This window comes from Jaculus jaculus, chromosome X, assembly GCF_020740685.1.
Source record: "Jaculus jaculus isolate mJacJac1 chromosome X, mJacJac1.mat.Y.cur, whole genome shotgun sequence".
NCBI lineage: Eukaryota > Metazoa > Chordata > Mammalia > Rodentia > Dipodidae > Jaculus > Jaculus jaculus.
In genome coordinates, this window is record NC_059125.1 from 95,172,361 (window position 1) to 95,192,203 (window position 19,843).

General features: G+C 42.3%; 2 protein-coding genes across 7 annotated transcripts; one reads left to right on the forward strand and one right to left on the reverse strand.

Moving 5' to 3' along the window:
• Window positions 1–5,316: 5,316 nt before the first annotated feature.
• On the reverse strand, window positions 5,317–8,149 carry Armcx6 (armadillo repeat containing X-linked 6). Of its 4 annotated transcripts, none has more exons than XM_045140455.1 (3): window positions 8,046–8,149; window positions 7,243–7,318; window positions 5,317–6,945 (listed from the first exon to the last, which is right to left on the reverse strand). In XM_045140455.1, exon 3 carries the CDS (start codon window positions 6,811–6,813, stop codon window positions 5,908–5,910), a length of 906 nt encoding a protein of 301 aa, XP_044996390.1. In that variant the 5' UTR covers window positions 6,814–6,945; window positions 7,243–7,318; window positions 8,046–8,149; the 3' UTR covers window positions 5,317–5,907. The 4 variants fall into 4 exon arrangements, with proteins under 4 accessions (XP_044996390.1, XP_044996392.1, XP_044996391.1 ...); XM_045140457.1 differs by having other exon boundaries at window positions 7,237–7,318; XM_045140456.1 differs by having other exon boundaries at window positions 7,233–7,318.
• Window positions 8,150–13,950: 5,801 nt separating this feature from the next.
• On the forward strand, window positions 13,951–18,674 carry Armcx3 (armadillo repeat containing X-linked 3). Of its 3 annotated transcripts, none has more exons than XM_004668772.3 (5): window positions 13,951–14,100; window positions 14,607–14,713; window positions 15,029–15,088; window positions 15,343–15,412; window positions 15,699–18,674. In XM_004668772.3, exon 5 carries the CDS (start codon window positions 15,844–15,846, stop codon window positions 16,981–16,983), a length of 1,140 nt encoding a protein of 379 aa, XP_004668829.1. In that variant the 5' UTR covers window positions 13,951–14,100; window positions 14,607–14,713; window positions 15,029–15,088; window positions 15,343–15,412; window positions 15,699–15,843; the 3' UTR covers window positions 16,984–18,674. The 3 variants fall into 3 exon arrangements, with proteins under 3 accessions (XP_004668829.1, XP_004668830.1, XP_044996503.1); XM_004668773.3 differs by having other exon boundaries at window positions 14,635–14,713; XM_045140568.1 differs by lacking the exon at window positions 13,951–14,100 and adding an exon at window positions 14,125–14,259 and having other exon boundaries at window positions 14,635–14,713.
• Window positions 18,675–19,843: the final 1,169 nt, after the last annotated feature.

Consider the following 19,843-nt stretch of genomic DNA (forward strand, 5'->3'; position numbering starts at 1 on the left):
CTGGTTGTTTTCCATCCCTTATTTGTCTTTATCACATCTATTAGTTTTTCTAATCTGCTAATCTTGTCCTAATTTCTAAATGTATTTTATCAGGTTTTCTGGTGTTTACACCTTCACCTTTCACTCCAAATCTCCCATCATTCTGCTCCACTGTGGTCTGCTTAGTCAGGGTCAGGTGTTTGCTCATCTTAAAAGTAATCTTTATTGCTGTCTCAGGTTGGTTAGCTATTTCCTGGAATGTCTATTTACCTTAGACTTTGATTAATACCCCATTTCATCACTATACATGTTCAAATATTTCCTAAGAGAAACTCTTCAGGACAAAACTCTCTGAGTGCCTATACTACCAACAAAACCCACACACTGAAATAAATCTTTGAGAAATTTTATAAAATGTTTAGCATCAAGACATGACTGAAAGCCTCCCTTTGAAGGAAGAAAGTCACCTACGAATAAAATTGTCATCAGAATTCTTGTTCATAATATTTTTTGTGAATATTAACACATTTATTATTAGTTTTAGGTCTATAACTAATTAATAGAAGAATTTAGGGAAAAATGTGATGATATATATAAAACATAGTTAACAGCAAGCATTAATATATTGTTTCATTTATTTATGATCTCTAAGAATAACATATAAAATTGAACTATATAAACGGTAGAGTAACTTTTTCTTTCAGAGGTGAATATGTTGCAAAATTGAAGCATAGCTTTTAATACTCATTTTTAATTTCACTAGAAATGCAGACATCCAAAATAATATGTAGTATTGTTTCAGATACTTAAAATTATGTAAATGACAATATACTGTATATTCTGAAAATTTATTATTTTACTCAACATTAGGTTCCTGCAAGTTGTCTAGACTGATATATGGGGATCTTGTGTGCTCATTTTTACTGTTTTATAAATTCGATTATAAAAATATATGACACATTATTTATTCACAAACTTCTAGCAGACAACAACCTTACAATGAAACATAGGCTATTAAAATCAGAGAGAAGACAAATTTGCACAGTGTCACCCATGCTGTGCTTCTGGAGGTCCTTGACAGTGCAAAGATAACTGAAAGAAATGAACTATGAACTACTGTATTGTGAGAGATAAATGTGTCATCATTTGTAAACTATGTTTATCTACATAAGAAGTCAGAGAGAATAAAGAGGCAAAGTGGTAAAAATAATAAGATAGTTCACCAAAAAAACTGGCTCAGAATAACAATACTTTATAAATACCTTTTATAGACTAGGGAGTAATTGTTTCTTAGTAAATTAATTTTTAATTTTTTGTTTTATTTTTATTTATTTATTTGAGAGCGACAGACAGAGAGAAAGAGGCAGATATGTATATAGAGAGAATAGGCACACCAGGGCTTCCAGACACTGCAAATAAACTCCAGACATGTGCGCCCCCTTGTGCATCTGGCTAACATGGGCCCTGGGGAATTGAGCCTCGAACCAGCGTCCTTAGGCTTCACAGGCAAGTGCTTAACCACTAAACCATCTCTCCAGACCAGTAAATTTATTTTTAATGGAAGAGGAATGCAAAATTTAAAATGCACAAGGGACAGAAAAGAAGTATTAATAAAAAGTTCCTTTGAAATTGCAATATACGTGGCAACTTGAAAAATAAGCTCTATGTTGTTTTTTGTGAATCATTACAGACATTGACAGTATATTAGAAAAGATATGATCACATATGATGTTATATCATAAATGTTGATGGTGGTATCAAAATTCACTATTCTGCATCTTTGTATGGTCCTGCAGGTGCAGTAATTTGAAAGAAGAAAGAGACCAATGCCCATGGTGATAAACACAGAAGAGTGAAAGTTCTTCAGCTTCCTATAGCTGGAGGTTATCATGAGTGGGTAGCTACAGCCGAGGCCTGTTTACAAGCACAAAAGGAACCCTTGGCACCAACAACCATTCCACCTGCCTTGGGCCACTCAAGGAACTAAGGATCCTCCAAACCAATTAGAGGTTCCTAGGAGAAAGGGGAATGCCTTAGGAGAAAATCAATATCAGGAAACCACAGAAGGAAAGCTGGCCTAAATGCATGAGAATGCCAAACTAGCCCATGCACGGGGCACTTAACCAGAACTGTTGGGATCATTGGTTTTTCATCCAAGAAAGGAAGGCTAATCACATTGTTATCTCCTGCTTTGCTCAAAATGCATTCCTAGCAGATTCAGAAATCAAAGCTTGAAATAGGAAGACGCAAAGGAGCTGGCAAAAGCAAAATGGATTCATTTTCCATTATCAAAGAGTGAGGAAAACCATATTAAACTACCACCCCCCAAAAAAAAAATCCCAACAGGAAAATGGAACTCCAGGAAACAGTGAACAAAAAGAGGAGAGGGGCAGACTGAGAAGGGGGCATTGTACAGTGGCAATAGGCAAAAAAGCGTCACCACCCATAGGGCAGTGCTAGGCCCTGGTGTAGTGTTCTTCTATGTCTAAGATTTTCTAGGACAATTTCCCATAGCACTAATGTCAGCAGAGCGAAGATTCCAAAGCTTCCCAAAGGCTGCAATATGTCCTGAGAGGGTACCTAGGGCAGAGGCTTGTTCACTAGCACAAAAGAAAACCTCAGCATAAGTACAAATACCAACAAGGGAGGCAAGAGTCAACAGAATCCATAAATTGCAGATGCAAAACCCACACATAGCTGCCCACTTTGAAGCCTACCAGTATCTGTTAGCCCAGTGGTCAAAAGGACTGGATTGACTTGGTGAGTCCAATGTTGTCTCATGCATAGGACTTAAAAGTGAGTGGATTGAGGTGGGAACTACTATGGCTGTGACCCACAAGGAATCAGTGGGGATGTGGGCTTTAAAGTGGACAGGCCTGTGAGGAAGCTGAATGTGTGAAGCCTTGCATGCAATTATAGAGGGGGGAGTGGAGGAGCTTCAAACATAGGATCCCCATACAGAGTGGATGGCTGAGGAGGGCAGAAGAGTTAGAGTGGAAGCCAGTGCCTTCAGGCATCAGATGTAAAGATATTAATGAAGAAGAATAAGAGACCAAACCAGGCCTCCTTCTGGAGCTAGAAGACAGTTGGTAGCAGGAATTTCAGCTCAGGTCAGGCACTTCCCCACAGAACGGGGGTGGCAAGGTCAGAATTGTAAACCTAGTACAATGCTTGCATGGAAATAGTCCAGAAATATTGTACTTGGAGCAAGCAGTAAGTTTGGTGATTGGTGGTTCAGGGCTGTTTTGATCTAGTATTTCCTATGACCTGTGGTATGGAGACACCAGCGGTGTTGCCAGAACCAACAGTCTCTCAGTGTCTTGAGTAAGCCTTGGTTAGTGGCATACTCCCTGCTCCCTTCACATGCCCCCAGAAGAGAAAGAACTCACAGGGAACTGGGTTCCCTATGTCCCCCAACCACATCCACCTGGGGATGAAGAAGCAGATGAGAGAGGAAACATTCACATAAGGAGTGTTTTCAGGAAGGCACAGCCAGCAACTGTGCAAGAGGGTTTTGACTTAGGACAAGGCCATGTGATAGAGACACTTAATTCCAAGTGGCTTCTCTGTGGCAAAGCTGACCAGAGGTTGGGTAGGAAGCCTCTGAGCCTTCTATGAATGAGGAGTCAGGTACAGGCTTTTAGTACCAATTGTCCTAGAGATGCTGGCCCACTATGTGCAACAAGGAATTTGGAGATCCTTAGTGTACAGAGGAGTATGGAGAAACAGGCTAATTTAGGGCACATGCTAGGAGAAAGGAGAACAGTCTATAAGTTGCCTCTGTGATAATTTAAGGAGACTGATCAATGCTGTGTCATTGAAAGCAGGGTTGGTAAGGCAGGTTGGTCTAAGACAAGAGAACACAGGAAGAATCAGCCTGGAAATCCTTCAGAAGAGATCACCCAGCCAACTGTGGGTCACCAGGGCAAAATAGCAGAGGCCCATCAGCAGCTGTTAGGGAACAAGTCTTGGCCCCCTAACCAGCCAAAGAGGTCCCTGAAGGAAGAATCACCATGGTGGTATGATATGACAGTGACCAAATGTCACTTTCTGGCCATACAAGCCACCCCCAACCCTGGGATGAGGGGCTCATCCTACTCTCAGTAGGAGGACTTCCAAGAGCTGGTCCCAGAACGTGACAGGCACCTTGTCCACTGGTTATTATGGAGTATGGAGCACATGGTACAAGCAAAACTGCTGAAATCCTCCTAGTATCCATAAATGGTGATGGAGGAAGAAGGACAAATGAATTATATGGTGTGTTTGGGGAAAACAGACAGAAAATAGATTACTATGTGTACTGACCATTTCTTCACAGGGCACCCTAATCAGCAGCAGCATCTCAGGGCCAGCGAACCATAGAGTGCACATGGTGCAAAAGCAAAAATCCCTAAATGCAGCATATGTGTAGATTACTTTGTCATGGCTATAGGAAGGGTTCTGAGGCTTGACCCATCATAAGTATGCAAGGAAACTGGCTTCTCTGGGGCAGGAGCTAAGAGTGGTTGGAAGAAGTATGGAAAGAGAATGTGGAGATGACACAATGAGTTGGCCAGCTCTATGCATGCATGATTCGGCACACGGGGACACTCCCTTTCATGGTGTAAGGACCTAAGAATGAGATCAAGGAACCTACAGTTAGCTGGAGTGATTGAAGCCAGTCATGCTCAAGAGCCCTGAAATTCTCCCATCCATCCTCATGGCAGAGTTCATGGAGGACTCCTCTGTCCTGTTCCTGAATGGTGCTGAAGTCACAGGAGGCAGAGAGGAAAGGAGACACTTGAAATGAAGCAGCTGCCATCCTGAAACAATGCCTGGGATACCCAGAAAAGAATGAGGGCAATGTGGACATATCCATGACAGCATCTCAGGGAGAGGGAAGCATAGAAAGCAGGCACAAGGCAAAATTTATTGCCATAATGAGCCATTGGTTGTGCATAGATGTGTGATAGTCACCCTTGTTCCCTTCACCACAGTCACTAAGGTAGGTCTGCACAGAGTAATTCCATGGACACTGACCTTCCTCCCAAGATTGCCTGCCAAGGAGACACCTTCCATTGTGAAGGGACTCCTCTACACCAGGCTGTTGTTCCTGCTTCAAAAGGACTGTCATCTCCAGTTTTCTCAACATTTCATGCAAATCCTATACCCACCTGTCACCCCTGCCTGGAACCCCTCCCTTGCAGCTGACTCTGAGCACAGCAGGCCCTTTCTGCCCGTGCTTCCCGTGAGCACTGATAAGTTCATCTGTTAGGAGAACCCTAGGCAACTAGTGTCTATTGTTCATTTTTGCCTTTCTCTTTGTGCAGGGTGTAAACTCAAGGACAAGGACCATGCTTCTTGTTTGCCAATCAAAGCACACACATTTATTGATGATACACATAGATGTGGACTTGGGTGGAGGAGGGCAAATCAGTACAATGGACAGAAATAGTGCATTTCTTTGAGGAACAGGCTGATCATCCGTCAGCTGGTGTGGGGTAAAGACTAAAGGAAAAATACTTCAACCTTAGCAGAAGCAAAGGAATTTTCAGCACAAGCTCCCATATGGGTGGGATCTCTGTAAAAAGTCTTGCTGAGATAGGGAGCCCACAACAGGAACCACTATCAGCACTTGTGATGATGTGATTTTATGTCTGTTATCTGCAGCTGGCAGCCACAGTGATTCCTTTACAAGTTCAAGAAGGGCTGCAAGGAAGCAATATACTGTACCTGCAGACCACAAGACCATGAAGTTCCCCAAAGCTCTGTGGGAGCCTCTGCCTGGCCAATTATAATGCAGTCCTCAATTTTGAGGCAGGAACTTTCTCTCTGGATGTGGTGAGTAGCTAAGGCTAGAGCTTTAGTAGCACCCACAGCCCATTCTTTCATGTCTGTAAATCAAGAGGATTTGGGTGGATTCAGTCTTATTCTCTCTGAGTCAGCCACTTAAGGGACAAGGGCTTCCAGGATACTCTCTCTGTTTCTAATGCTGATAAAAAGGGACATGGAGGAGAATAGCATCTGGGTTCCCAGCCAATTCCCCACCAACACTTCATTTTCAGACAAACCCATCAGTGGTTCCAGTACTTGAACCTTAGCACGTTCACTTCCCTCAGTTATCAAAGGAAATTTCAAGTCTGAAACGGACTTGGCAAGCATGTTATTAATAACTGTCATGCTTATTAACAAATTTAATCCAGCCTGCTGCAAAAACGAGTTGCAGGAACGTGACACTGTCTCCTGACACACTTCATCGATGTACGTCTTAATCTGGCCCTGGTTTTTAATACTGGCATTCAGGTTTTCTGGGGCACAGGAAACCTTCTCCCTCACAGCAAGCCTAGGGGTGGGGATCGTGTTTCCAGCCATTGAAAGGCTGGCCAAATGACTATTGATATTGTGGCTAAGTGAAAAGCCAGCATCCTGGGGCTCATCAAATGACATTTTTCCCTGAATGAAAGGACACTTAGTGAGGTCAAGAACACAAGTGAAAGTTTTATAACTTTGAGAGTTCCATGTATTTTTATGTTCATAGGGAAATGGCCTCTGTTTTATTGGGTGTGCTCTGTTGGCTTTGCCTCCCCCTGAGGGCCTGTGTTCAGTGCCACCTGGGGCCCCAGGTTCATTCCAATCCCCATCCTCGCTCCAAGGCCGAGCCATTGTTGTGAAATCAAACCAAATCTCTGATTCTTCCTCATCCAGGTCCAGATCGTCATCCCATTCATCTTCCTCCTCATCGTCAGACTTGTCATCATCATCTCTTCCTATGGTCAGTCTATAAACACAATAGCAGGCCCCAGCCCCAATCATCAGTCCTGCTGCCATCCAACCCACTTCCCTGGCCCGGCCCATTCTTATGTCCTTGTGAGCCTTAGGGCCAGATAGGAAAGGTCTTGCTCCACCTGATGGAAGAGGACTCTTAGGGCCAGGGTGAGTAATGATGCAGTGTAGTAATCTTCAGCCTCCCTTAGGCTTATGATGAATCTGAGGATGAGAAAGAGTATTATTAGTTCTTTGATTCATGCCTTAATGTGTACCTGACCTAGCAGACAGAGTTTGAGTTCATATCAAGAAAGTTGAATTATTAGGGCCCTAATTCCATGTTCTTTTCTGTCTTTTCTTATCTACCTTTTTGTCTTTCAGAACCCTTATAGGACAGGAGATGGGAATGTGCTATGATAGCCTGAAGAGTGACAGGGACAGTTAACCCTCAGCTAACCCTCCTCCTTTGCCACCCTCCACCAAAACATTTTATAAGCATATTTTCTAACCAACCACTACCAGTCAGGTGACTTCTTTTTTCCTTCCCTTGTCTTCTTCTGTAAGTGTTCCTTGCACAGTTATACATAGACAGAGCCTGGCAGAAGGACAATTGAAAGGAGACAGATGTAACAACAGAACACTGAAAGTGTAGTTGGACGGCTCTACATAGATCACACAGATCCCAATATCTTCTTTTCTAAATTATAGGTTTTTGAGTTAAAAATATTTCTCAACCCCCTCCTGACTTTCATACTGCGGGCTTCCCCGCCCCCCTCATTGTCCGCCATTTCCCCAGCAAAGGCCGCCACACCCCTTTCCCTGCGCTGAAATGGGAGGGGGTGTGGAGAAAGAAGGGGCCAGGAGAGGGCGACTGGGACCTGGCCCACATAGATCCCAGCCCCCTCCTTTACCACCACTACCTCAGGTCCACGACTCGATCCCACCATCAAATCCCACTGTAAGGTTCCAACCAGAACAATTTGCTCCTCTATCCAAGGTTTGCGCCGCGATCTACAGACCCGCAAACAGACGGGGGACCGAAGGGATGGAGTGCTTGGTGGACGGACCAGCACTCGGGACACGGTGCCCGGATTGGGGAACCTGTGCTTGCATTCTCTGTAACCGCCATTCACTCCCCTCACCCCTACCTGAAGCCTGCCACTTCTTCCTAGTAAAATGAACCCGGGGTGGGATGGGGAAGGCATTTAAAAAGTAGGTGAGAGAGGGGTACAGTACCCTATCATCTCGAACTTGGATTCGCGGCGCTTTGGGCTCTCTCCCACCCCCATCACCTTTCAAGCAGTGCCCACCCTCGCACCGACCTGCACCGTCCCCGTGAGTTTCCTTCTTCCTTCACACGCCTGCAGACTAATAAGGGGCTGGTACCCAGTCGGCGGCGACTATCAGGACTTGGGCTCTAAGCGGCTCTAGGTCACGTGACGGCCACGTCACCAGTGAGCACTGGCCCCCAATTTCCACTCCCACAAGCAGTGCTGCAGGCGCCAGTCAGCTCTGTACCTCCCGCAGGACTTGGGGCCCTCTCAGTGTTTTGCTCTGTGAAGATACCAGAAAATAGAAATGCCTGTATCACCCTGGTGTTTGAGTTTGACTTGTTCTAATTACAGGAAGGGGCACAGTCTCTTCCTTAGGTCTACCCCGCGCTTACACTTTCTTCTTGGAGAATTGCTTCATTTTGTCCTTGGCTTTGAAACTTTTGCATCGCTTTCTTAAATTTCTATCCCTTTCTATGTTTAGTTTCTACACCAAAAGTAGGGTACAGGAGCAGAAAAGGAAACTCAGGTAGGAGACTTTTATTAATCCTTTTGATCTATTTCTGTTCTGTTTCCTCTCTCCTTTTTGATTGGCTCACACTAACCCTATTTTGTAATCAAAAAATAAAATGAATCTATTTGCTCCTGGAGAAAAAATGAATTTCAATCTTATTTTTTAAAGCTTTTTAAAAGTTTATGAATTTGAAAACATAGACAGAGGGAGGAAAGAAGAGAGAAAGTGACACAGAGAGATAAATGAGAAAATATGGATGTGCTAGGGCTTCTAGTCATTGCAAAGGAACTCCAGGTCCATGTGCCACCAGGTGTATCTGCTTTTATGTGGGTACTGGGAAATGGAACACGTTAGGCTTTGCAGGAAAGCACTTTAACTGCTGAGCCATCTCGCCAGCCCCCAATCTTATTTATTTGTTTAAGTGTTATTTATTTTTATTTTATTTTTGAGAGAGAGAGAGAGAGGCAGGTATAGAAAGAATGGGTGGGCCAGAGCCTCTAGCCACTGCAAACGAACTCCAGACACATGCACTACCTTGTGCATCTGGCTTACATGTGGGTCCTGGGGAATCAACCCTGGGTCCTTTGGCTTTGCTGGCAAGTGCCATAAATGCTAAGCCATCTCTCTATCCCTCAATCTTATTTTTAAGTGACTGTAAATAAACAAGATTTTTCAGTTGATAGTGAAACTTCTTTGACTTTGCAAAATTAATTTGTATCACATTGAATATATTGTCTTCTAAATAGCAGCTTTAAAATAGCACGTTACACCTTAAAATGATATCCTTATAAACAAAACCTCTGTACTTTTAATGTGTTTAGTAAATCTATTGCTGAATAAATGTGTAGCGAGAACGTTGGTATGACCATTTTAGATGAGGAAAACACTGTCTTTTTATTTGAGCTGAACTCATGTTATTAGATGATAGATGATAGAAGACTTGTAGAAGATTGAATAATGGCTTTTACTCTCACTCCAAAGGATGGACTTTTTGCAGAATTTGGAGTCAACTTCAGGTGAATTTTACAACCTCAGAGAAACTTCACACTTGAGTAATTTAAATAAATTAGTAATAGATAGCCTGCTTTTAATTCAAAGAGCTTTATAATGTAGTACATACATTGCCCCAAATTAGAAAATTCTGTTATCCTGTTAATGAAAATGAGACTTAACGGGTGGACTTTTCATTCCATCATGACTCTGGTGAGGTCTCCCTGCTTTCTTGTATTCCTGTACTATCTGTCCCCACAACAGTGGTGAGTGCTCAGCATCTTCCAGTGACAACAGGGATGAGAGTCTGTTGATGACTGGATTGCTGCAATACCATAGAAATCAGTGTCATTTTCCCTCACTACTGGAAGAACAAAGCACAGGACCCCAAGCAGTCTGCAGGAGAAAGAGGGCTTTTTTTCTCTCCCTGCCCCCCTTTCACTTCACTGCACCTCCCTCACAAGCCCCTCAGATTAATCTCATAACTCAGGAACAAAATATGCAAAAATTAGTCCCCAGGCACACACCTGTCCTCTATGGCAGTCATACTCTAAATATAGACCCTCTGGACAGCCTCTTTCTTAGAATGTGGAAATATGACACCCCAGCTGGAGGCCCTCCCTGTGTAGGGCCCCTGTGTGGAGGAGGCCCTTTCAGGAGGTGAGCCAGGAGTACATCATACCTCTCTGGTAAATATGAGAAATCACAAATGTGTCATTACCCATATCATATCCTGCCCCTGTATATTTCTATATCATTTGTTTTGTCATGTTTCCTTACATTCTTTTCTATATGATTTGTTATTTTATTATATAAGGTACTTCTGTTTCTGAAGACTTATGAACAGAGCACTCAATTCATCTGTTCTTTCAGTTTTTGGCTGCTACATATATATAATGACTTAATTGTTTTGTTTATACATATGTACATAAGCAAGAATTGAGAAATATGTAAAACGACAAAGGCAGGTAATTTACTCTGCAGTTTGGACTCATTTTTCGCAATATTCAGTCACGTTTAAAGGACAAAACTATGTTCTTACCTCTCATCAGTACTGCAAATAAATCTCCTGTCTTTGATTTATTCCTCAATCATTACAAGGTATAGAACAGGGAAAAAAATAGGTCACCATTGTCTCAGTCTGTCAGGGCTTTCTTATTTGAGTCTACTCCCTCTCCAAAATTTCCTCCCAGAGTTCCTACTAAGGAACCTAGGGACTACCATTTAAAAAGCACCTTTCTCTACATATAGACAAAGTAACACATCTTAAAACTGAAAAGGGGACATACTTAATCAAGTCATCAGACAAGCCTATTAAATTTTTGGAGCCTGCAACAGAAATAAACAATTCTGTAATGTCACTGCCAAAAAATTTTTTTGATTTGAAGGTTGTGGTGGTACACTCCTTTAATCCTAGCACTTGGGAGGCCGAGGTAGAAGGAACACTGTGAAAACCAAAACAAACCCCCCCAAAACAACAAAAAAGTCTTTTGGTTTTAATCAGTATGTAGCTACATGTGATATATGCCTTAAAAAGTTTCTGAAAACAAGTGTCAGTGGATGGAAGGTAACACAAATGGAACTGTGCAAGGTAAGAATATTATAGAAGACTGGTATCTTGAAAAACTATAGTACTTTTTACATCATGTTATTTGTTTTTGTATTGCACATTGGTTAAAGTTTTGTTGCCTCAAGTAGTAGATCTGGTTAGCACAAGGAAGGAATACTGAAGACGAAGACCAGGTCTCTGAGCTCTAGGTAGGACAACTGATAGATGATCACATTAGATTTCATAAACCCGCCCATTTTCAGCTTTTTTTTTTTTTGGTTTTTTGAGGTAGGGTCTCACTCTAGCCCAGGCTGACCTGGAATTCACTATGGAGTCTCAGGGTGGCCTCGAACCCACAGCAATCCTCCTACCTCAGCCTCCCGAGTGCTGGGATTAAAGGCGTGCGCCACCACGCCTGGCTCATTTTCAGCTTTTTATCTCTCTCCCTCTCTCTCTGCTCAAGATTCAAATTTTAGTAAGAGAGCTTCTGATTAGTCTTTTGTGGACACAATATCCACCTTCCCCCCCACCCAGATAAATAGAGAGTATGTAAAATGTACTCTCTTTAAGTGTGAAACATAAATTCTTTCACATGCTGATTTATAGGGTCCTTAAACTAGTTGGTATAATTAACTGGTTGTCTAGCTGTAACTGAGGTAGTAGAGAACTTCTACAGTATCCCTCAGTTGTAATTTCCACATTACCTGAAAATTAGAAATGTATACTATGAAATGGCAATGCACAAGGTTGCCCTTTGAGCCAAGGGCAGCTGGCATCCTTGACAAAATTTCACAGGATTCTACATACAGTTCAGGGTGCTGTCCTGAGGGTTGTATGATCTACCTTTGATTTTGTCTGTAAACTGAGAGCAGATGTTTATGTCAAGGAAAAGTTCTCATTAACAGAGACATATACATGTAGATCTGAATGTTCAAATGCACAAATCTCTATATTCTCCTGTTGTTCAGTAAGCTGCCAGGAAACATAATTTTCAAAAGGCATGGCAACTGAATAATTTACCCTTAGAAATACAACTGTCAGTGGTTGTACAGGTTTCTGTCAGTCTTACCTGCTAATTTTTTCCCTGCAGACAAGCTACTACTTAGAAAGCCACAACCTTGTAAGGTTCCTTGATGAACCTGTAACCAGAGCAAGGACATTTATTCACCATAAGTTATGGTTTTCATCTTTGGAAACTTGAAATTCTTTTTTTGTTTGTTTGTTTGTTTGTTTGTTTTTTCTAGGTATGTTCTCACTCTAGCCCAGGCTGACCTGGAATTCACTCTGTGGTCTCAGGGTGTCTTGCTTGAACTCACAGTGATCCTCAGACCTCTGCCTCCTGAGTGCCGGGATTAAAGGCATGTGTCACCATGCCTGGCTTGAAGTTGAAGTTCTCTTATACATTTTGGGCATGGTTATACTAAGAAAGGTTAAATATTTCCTTCATGTTAACCAGTACTTTTCTCCAGACAGATCTTGGGTAGGAATTACCAACACTTTCCTCTGAAGTGTTTTTCTTCCTTTTATGTATTGCTGTGCTTGAATAAGCCTCTTTGCTGAACATGCTCTTTCTCTAAACAGAGAGCCACATAGTTGATTAGGATTATGTTTACTCAGTACAAAATCATGTCTCTGTTTTCCAGAAGTTACATTAATACAAGTTTTCCTAGAGGTTTGCTTGTTCCCAAACTCCCCAGTCTTGTGAGTTGCTCCAGAGTTATTTGTGAATTTTGAAAGTTTTTCTCAGATAATAACCTTGTATTTAAATTATTAGGATATGTCTCATTGAAGATCTCATGTGTGGGAAAGCTAGATTACCTTTATTGCTTTTTGTACCATGTTATTTGTCTTTGTACTATGTCTTAGGTAAGGCTGTTTGAGAGCAAACAACTGAAACTAAATCTTGTTAACTTAAACAGTGAGGGGAAATAATTTATTCCTTTTTCTATTTTTCATAAATTAAAACTGTAGGTGAATGACTGAGCTCATCAGGTCAATTAGTGAAATGGTTTCACACTAATTGCTAGATGCTAAGTTCAGCCAAATTTGTCCATGTTCCTCTAATACATGTTTCATTTGCAGGTAATGTCGTTTATTTGTAGTCAAGCACATTTGGCAATGTTCTTTGTACATCATTCATCAGTGTGCCTGCCTTTTTATCTGACAGACGTGATTTTTACTCAGCCTTTTCTGTTACTGTCTTCTAAGAGCACAGTCTCCTCCTTGGTAACTTATGCATGTGAAAATTGGTGGCCTAATCAGAAGATTTACATATTCTCAGACAGTCTGATTAGTTCATTCAGGGGTGCTTTAAGAGTATTTTGAGTGAAGCAGGAAGCACATTCCAACAAGTGAGAAATGTGGAACTTTTGGATGTCATTGCTCAACATTGATCTCTCATCTCCACTCTCCTTTCTAAAATGAAAATACCTTCATAATATTTTTTTCCTCGTAAATAGACTGTAGGCTGGAGCAGGGGAGTGCAGGGTGAAAAATACCTAAAAAGTATTAATAAAGTAAAAACTATACTTTCATTCCAGGTTAACTTTTCCGATGGCTTGTTCATTTCAGAAGTAGGACTAGATTTCAGAAGAAATAGTAGATATCCATAGCTGGACAGAGGGGAGGTGAAGGGAGAAGCTGCTGTCCCACTGAACCTAGGGAAGGAAGAGTCAATTTTGCAAAAAAGAAAAGTACAAGTGGCCCCTGTAGCCCCAGGGGAAGATGCTGTCCTTTGCTGGTAGATGGAGCAAGGGAAACACAGCTAGAGGAAGATGGTATTAGCGAAGAATAAAGAGTAACAAGGCCTAGTATGGGGGAGGGAATTGGGGGGGCGGGCCCTCTTCTGCCGCACTGCTGGTGGGAGGGGAAATTGGGGATCCGAGTTGGTGGGTGACGTAGCTCTCACGTGACCAAGAGCTGACGTGTGCAGAAGTCCTTCTAGTCTTGGTCGTTGTTCCCGTCTGAGTACCAGCTCCCTATTTCCCTGAGGGAGGGCGGCCCTGTCGCAAAGGAAAGAAGGAAGAAAAGGAAATTGTCCCGGATCTTTGCAGGTCAGTGCCTGGGAGATTCCATAAAAGTGGGGGTGGTGGAGGCCGTTGGGCGGAGACCGTCGCAGGTCCGGAGGCGCCTCTGTCGTCTCTTCTACTTAAGTGCCGCCGGCTTTCCAAGACATATGTCCCGCCCGCAGCCCATGTCGATGCTGCGAAATGGTGAGTCGGGGGTGTTTGGGCAAGCGCCCAGAAATCAGGAGATGGGAATCTCCTGTGAGCTGAGGCCCGCGATCCGGAAGGGAGCTGTGGCCTGGGTGTTGGCCCCCGTTCCACCAGGACGGAGCCAGTGGGGAAGGGCTGGAATTGGCGGGGGGGGTTTGTTGCAATGTGATGTGTCGGTTGATCCCTGAGAGGGGTGACAAGAGTGGGTAAACCTTTGACAACCGGGCGTCTGAATTAGGAAAGAGTTTTGTTCTCTGGGGACTGGTCCGTCCACCAAACATTCAGTAGTGTTTCCCGTCTCTCTGCCTGTGACCGTTTCTTCCTAACCTTGGCTCTGTGTCTAGTGGGTCCAAGCCTCTCCTGGGTGGCCAGTCTTTTCGTAGGTTGCGGCACAACGCCAGGGAAGAGAGAAGGAAGGAAATTAACCCGTTCGGTGAAGGTCCATTTGAGGGTAAGAACATCTGGGGACCCTGGGAGCTGTGTGGGTGGAAGTGTTGGGCAAACGAGAGTCCGTAAGCTACGTTTAAGTCCTAGTTTGAATGTATTTCTCACACTCCCAGGACTGTGGAGAAATGGCGTGCGGGGTGAGTGTGTGTGTGTGTATGTGTGTGTGTGCGTGCGTGCGTGCGTGTGCTTGCTTGCTTGCTTCAGGGATGGGGGTGGGAGGGGGCGGGCTGACAGCAGAAAAACCTATCAGATAGTTTGTTCATAATCCTCCTCTCTCAACAGCACTTAGTGCTCATGTTTTCGATCTGTCATCCTGCAGGTCTGCAGTAGCAGGTGGCCCCGCTAGAAGCAAGAGAGGAAGTTTCTCCGATCGGTAGAGGTCGGTGTGGGCGTGGGGGCTGCCTGGAATGGGGGAGGGGTTAGAAATCCTCCGCTGTTTAGACAGGCTCACTCCAGCCTACTTTATATCCTCACATCCCTAAATTTTAGGCTACAGAGGGGACAGGTGTGTGCATGTTTTGGACTGCACAGTAAGGGTTATAAAAATATCAGGCAACCTGGATCCTGAATCAGGAAAGCAACGAATACAGTCAACTCGTCAAGTCCTCAGTTCTGACTCCTGTCTCGCTGCAGATCAAAAAGATTGTTGGGCGTGGCTTACCTCCAGGAAGCGAAGAAGGGGCAAACTGTCTGTCTCAAGGAGGTTAGTGAAAGGCTGCTATTCCATGGGGACACCAGCGGTTGTGGTGAGTGAGTCCCCAGCAGAATCTGAGGACTCTCTTGCCTTTATTTTTGCTTACGGTGAAGATGGGCTGTGTTGGGGGTGAGGGTAGGGAAAGAATGAGATGAAGGGGATAGATATTTTACTGACCATTTGTATTTCCTACCCAGCATTCAGTTGCTGTTTTCCTGTCCCTCTGTGCAACTGTCTATGTGGGGCAACACAGTAGAAGGCAGAGTGAGAGCTAATTTCCTTTCTCCACTTCTAGGTCCACTTCCAGAACCAGCTAGTTGGCCTTGAAGTCACTGAAGAAGATCCCTGTCCACAGGCCTGCACTCCCACCCACAGCCTTCTTCCCACACCCTGAGTGACTACTCCATTCCCTGGTCCCTGCTGTTGTCAGGGACGATTGCATGGGCTACGCCAGGAAAGTAGGCTGGGTGACTGCAGGCCTGGTGATTGGGGCTGGAGCCTGCTATTGCATTTATAGATTGACCCGAGGAAGAAAACAGAACAAGGAGAAAATGGCTGAGGGTGGCTCTGGGGAGGTGGATGATGCTGGAGACTGTTCTGGGGCCAGGTATAATGATTGGTCTGATGATGATGATGACAGTAATGACAGCAAGAGTATTGTGTGGTATCCACCTTGGGCCCGGATTGGAACTGAGGCTGGGACCAGAGCCAGAGCCAGGGCAAGGGCCAGAGCTACCCGGGCACGCAGGGCTGTCCAGAAAAGGGCTTCCCCTAATTCAGATGATACTGTTTTATCCCCCCAGGAGCTACAGAAAGTACTGTGTTTGGTGGAGATGTCTGAAAAGCCTTATATTCTTGAAGCAGCTTTAATTGCTCTGGGTAATAATGCTGCTTATGCATTTAACAGAGATATTATTCGTGATTTGGGTGGTCTCCCAATTGTTGCAAAGATTCTCAATACTCGGGATCCCATTGTTAAAGAAAAAGCATTAATCGTCCTAAATAACTTGAGTGTGAATGCTGAAAATCAGCGCAGGCTTAAGATCTACATGAATCAGGTGTGTGATGATACAATCACTTCTCGCTTGAACTCATCTGTGCAGCTGGCTGGGCTCAGATTGCTTACGAACATGACTGTCACTAACGAGTATCAGCACATACTTGCTAATTCCATTTCAGACTTCTTTCGTTTATTTTCAGCAGGAAATGAAGAAACTAAACTTCAGGTTTTGAAACTCCTATTGAATTTGGCTGAAAATCCAGCCATGACCAGAGACCTTCTCAGGGCCCAAGTACCATCTTCACTGGGTTCCCTCTTTATTAAGAAGGAGAACAAAGAGGTTATTCTTAAACTTCTGATCATTTTTGAGAACATAAGTGAAAATTTTAAATGGGAGGAGAATGAACCTGTTCAGAATCAATTTAGTGATGGTTCACTGTTTTCCTTTTTAAGAGAATTTCAAGTGTGTGCTGATAAGGTTCTGGGAATAGAAAGTCACCATGATTTTTTGGTGAAAGTAAAAGTTGGAAAATTCATGGCCAAACTAACTGAGGATATGTTTCCAAAGAGCCAGGAATAATTCCTTGACTTTGTAGTACAGAAGCAACACACATTGTAAACTGTTTCTTTTCTCCACCTTGTTTATATGGCAAAGGAATCCTCTCAGCTGCCAATTTTGAATAATGACTATCATAGTGTATTATTGATGCAGATATTTAACCAAGTTTGTCTTCAGGTTTAAGATGGATGAATGAATATCACTACTTGTTCTGAAAACATGTTTGTTGCTTTTTTATCTTGCTGGATAGATTGAAATAATTTTTATTATTTCTTCTGCATAAGTGACAGTGAACAATACATCATAAGTAAGCTCCCTTCTTGTCATTTACATTGACTTCATTTGTGCATCTCAATAAAGTTGTGTGTTGATACTGGAAAGAAAAAAAGGAAGAAAGAAACCATCCTTGTCCTTTGGTTTAGAATCCAGTTGTAGGCATAAAAACACACACAACCTAAAATAAATCAGAATATCTGGAGCATACACTCATTGTCAGATGTGTGCTCTTAGAACACAGAGGAAGCAAAGACTTCTGTGGCCTATGAGTCAGCTGAAGCTTCAGGGAGGACACAGCCATTGAAAATCATCCCTGAATGGGATAGGGAAGTTAGTGCATTCCATGAGACAGGAGCAAAAGGGGAATGATGTGAGAAAAGCATTAAGGTAGGAACCTTCCTATGGCATTCAGGGGAGCAACCTTCTTGGAGTGGAGAGTGGGGGATTAAATGATCATGTAAAGCTAAGTGAAGTCAGTGTGGAGAGCTATTTGAACATATTTTTCACTAGAAAATGGCTAGGATTCATATAAGTGTCCCCTCTCTCCTGTGCAATGTCAAAGACGGTGTAGTAAAATGGATCCTGTAAAACTCTGGTGGTGGGCATTTGGTAATACATATCATGAAGCCTTAAAATATGTAGACCCTTTGTCCTAACTAAGGAAGGAAATGTATAAATGGCCAAAGATTGTATGTGCAGGGCTGTTCATGTTGGCACTGTCTTAAGGTAGTACAAATTGGGAACAACTTCAGTGTCTAGTACACTGGATTGCCTCAATGAATTAAGGAATGTTCATAAGTAGGGTGTGATACATATGCTGGTGGAAATCAATACTGTTAGAATAATATTCATCATGCATTGTTAAGTGAGCAAGGTAAGTTAGATAGAAGTACTCAGTGTATGATTCAATTGGGGGGGTCTTAAATCATGTTGTAAAAGACACTAAAATTTATGGAATTATATATACCCAATAGTAATAACAGTTATATTTGGACTAAAGATAATGACTAGTCTTTACTTTTTTTTTACATTTTATTCATATATGGTTTTTATCTAAAATTATTATTACTTTTTAGGAAACCTTTGACAAAAAAATTAAGCAGGTCATTAATTCAAGCATGTAATTAGAGGAAAAAATATTTAGGCTGAAAATGAGATAGTTTGAAGTTTCTTCTTCAGAATGATAGGTAAAAAGTGAAGATAAGGTTTATTGTGAGGATTAAATGAGAGCATATATACAAAGTACCTACAATGTTTTGGCATATAGCAGTTAATTCAGAAAAAATGAGTACTTTTAATTATCTAGGATGTAGGGTTGCTATTTTTTTGGTTGACCTTTGTTTTGCTGGGGCATTCTGCCATGTTTCAGTGTCAATAAATAATAATAATAATAATAATAATAATAATAGTAATAAAGGTTAACATTTATTAAGTGATTACTGTGTAGAGTTCTGTCATTCCTACAAAGCAACTGTTGGAATAATTTCTCAAATGAATAATATCTTTCTCATCCAAGGACTGAAAATGTCCCCTCAGTCATCACCTCTCCAGCCTCCACATTATATCCCTCCTTGGTTTAGGGATGATATCCTGCTTTGTATATCAAACCAGGAAAGGGCAAAACCTTCTATGTAGCTATGACCTACTTTTAGCTCCAGGTTTTCACATATATATTCTAATATCTCTAGTAGACAAGAACAGAGAATGGTTGGTTGCAAGTTGTTAGATATGGTAACCCTACTAAGTTAACACATAAGGCAAGTTATTCCATACTAGTTTTAAGGATTGGGTAAGAATAAATAAAATCACTAAAATTTTGCCCCTACTATTAAATGAGAGAAAGATTGTGGGGATGGTGGGGAAGATGGATCCTTTTTAAATAAGTGGAATTTGAGTTACTTGTGTGATATTCAGAGGAGGGTACCCTATTGTCATTTGAATTAATTGATTTGTCTTTCAGAGAAGAAAAGTTGGTTATAAACAGGATTTGAGAGCTACCAGGTTAGATGATAAGTGAAGAAAGGCATGGAGGTGGGGTTAAAGTGATCCCTAAAAGACCAGATAAAGCATAAGAATGGAGGGTTGCAAAAAGATTTAGGTGGTAGGACTATAAGAACTGGGGAGAGAAGCACAGAACTGAAGCAATGTATACTCTTTTAGAGACTTTCACTATTCAGATAAGCATATATTCTTTGTGTCAAGTTGGATCATAATATAGATAAATTAAAAATTTTTGTACATTCTTATTTATTTGAGAGCGACAGAGAGAGATGAAAAGGCAGATAGATAGATAGAGATAGAGAGAGAGGGGGGATGGGTGCACCACTGTGAATGAACTGCAGACACATGCGCCCCCTTGAGCATCTGGCTTATGTGGGTCTTGGGGAATCAAGCCTCGAACCGGGGGTCCTTAGGCTTCACTGGCAAGCACTTAACCTCTAAGCCATCTCCCAGCCTGTTTTTTTTTTCTTTAATTCATATTTAATCACCTTGTTTCAAAAGAGACTCCCATGAAGATTAGGCAAATTGATGTAGTTCAGGTAAATTTGATGTTCATGGCTCTCTGATTTTGCTAGGTTCCTTTGAGAATAGTTTTCAATATACT

What these genes read in the sequence shown, in the direction of transcription:
- Armcx3 (XM_004668772.3), top strand. Translation starts at nt 15,844, where the DNA reads ATGGGCTACGCCAGGAAAGTAGGCTGGGTGACTGCAGGCCTGGTGATT.
- Armcx6 (XM_045140455.1), bottom strand. Translation starts at nt 6,813, where the DNA reads ATGGGCCGGGCCAGGGAAGTGGGTTGGATGGCAGCAGGACTGATGATT.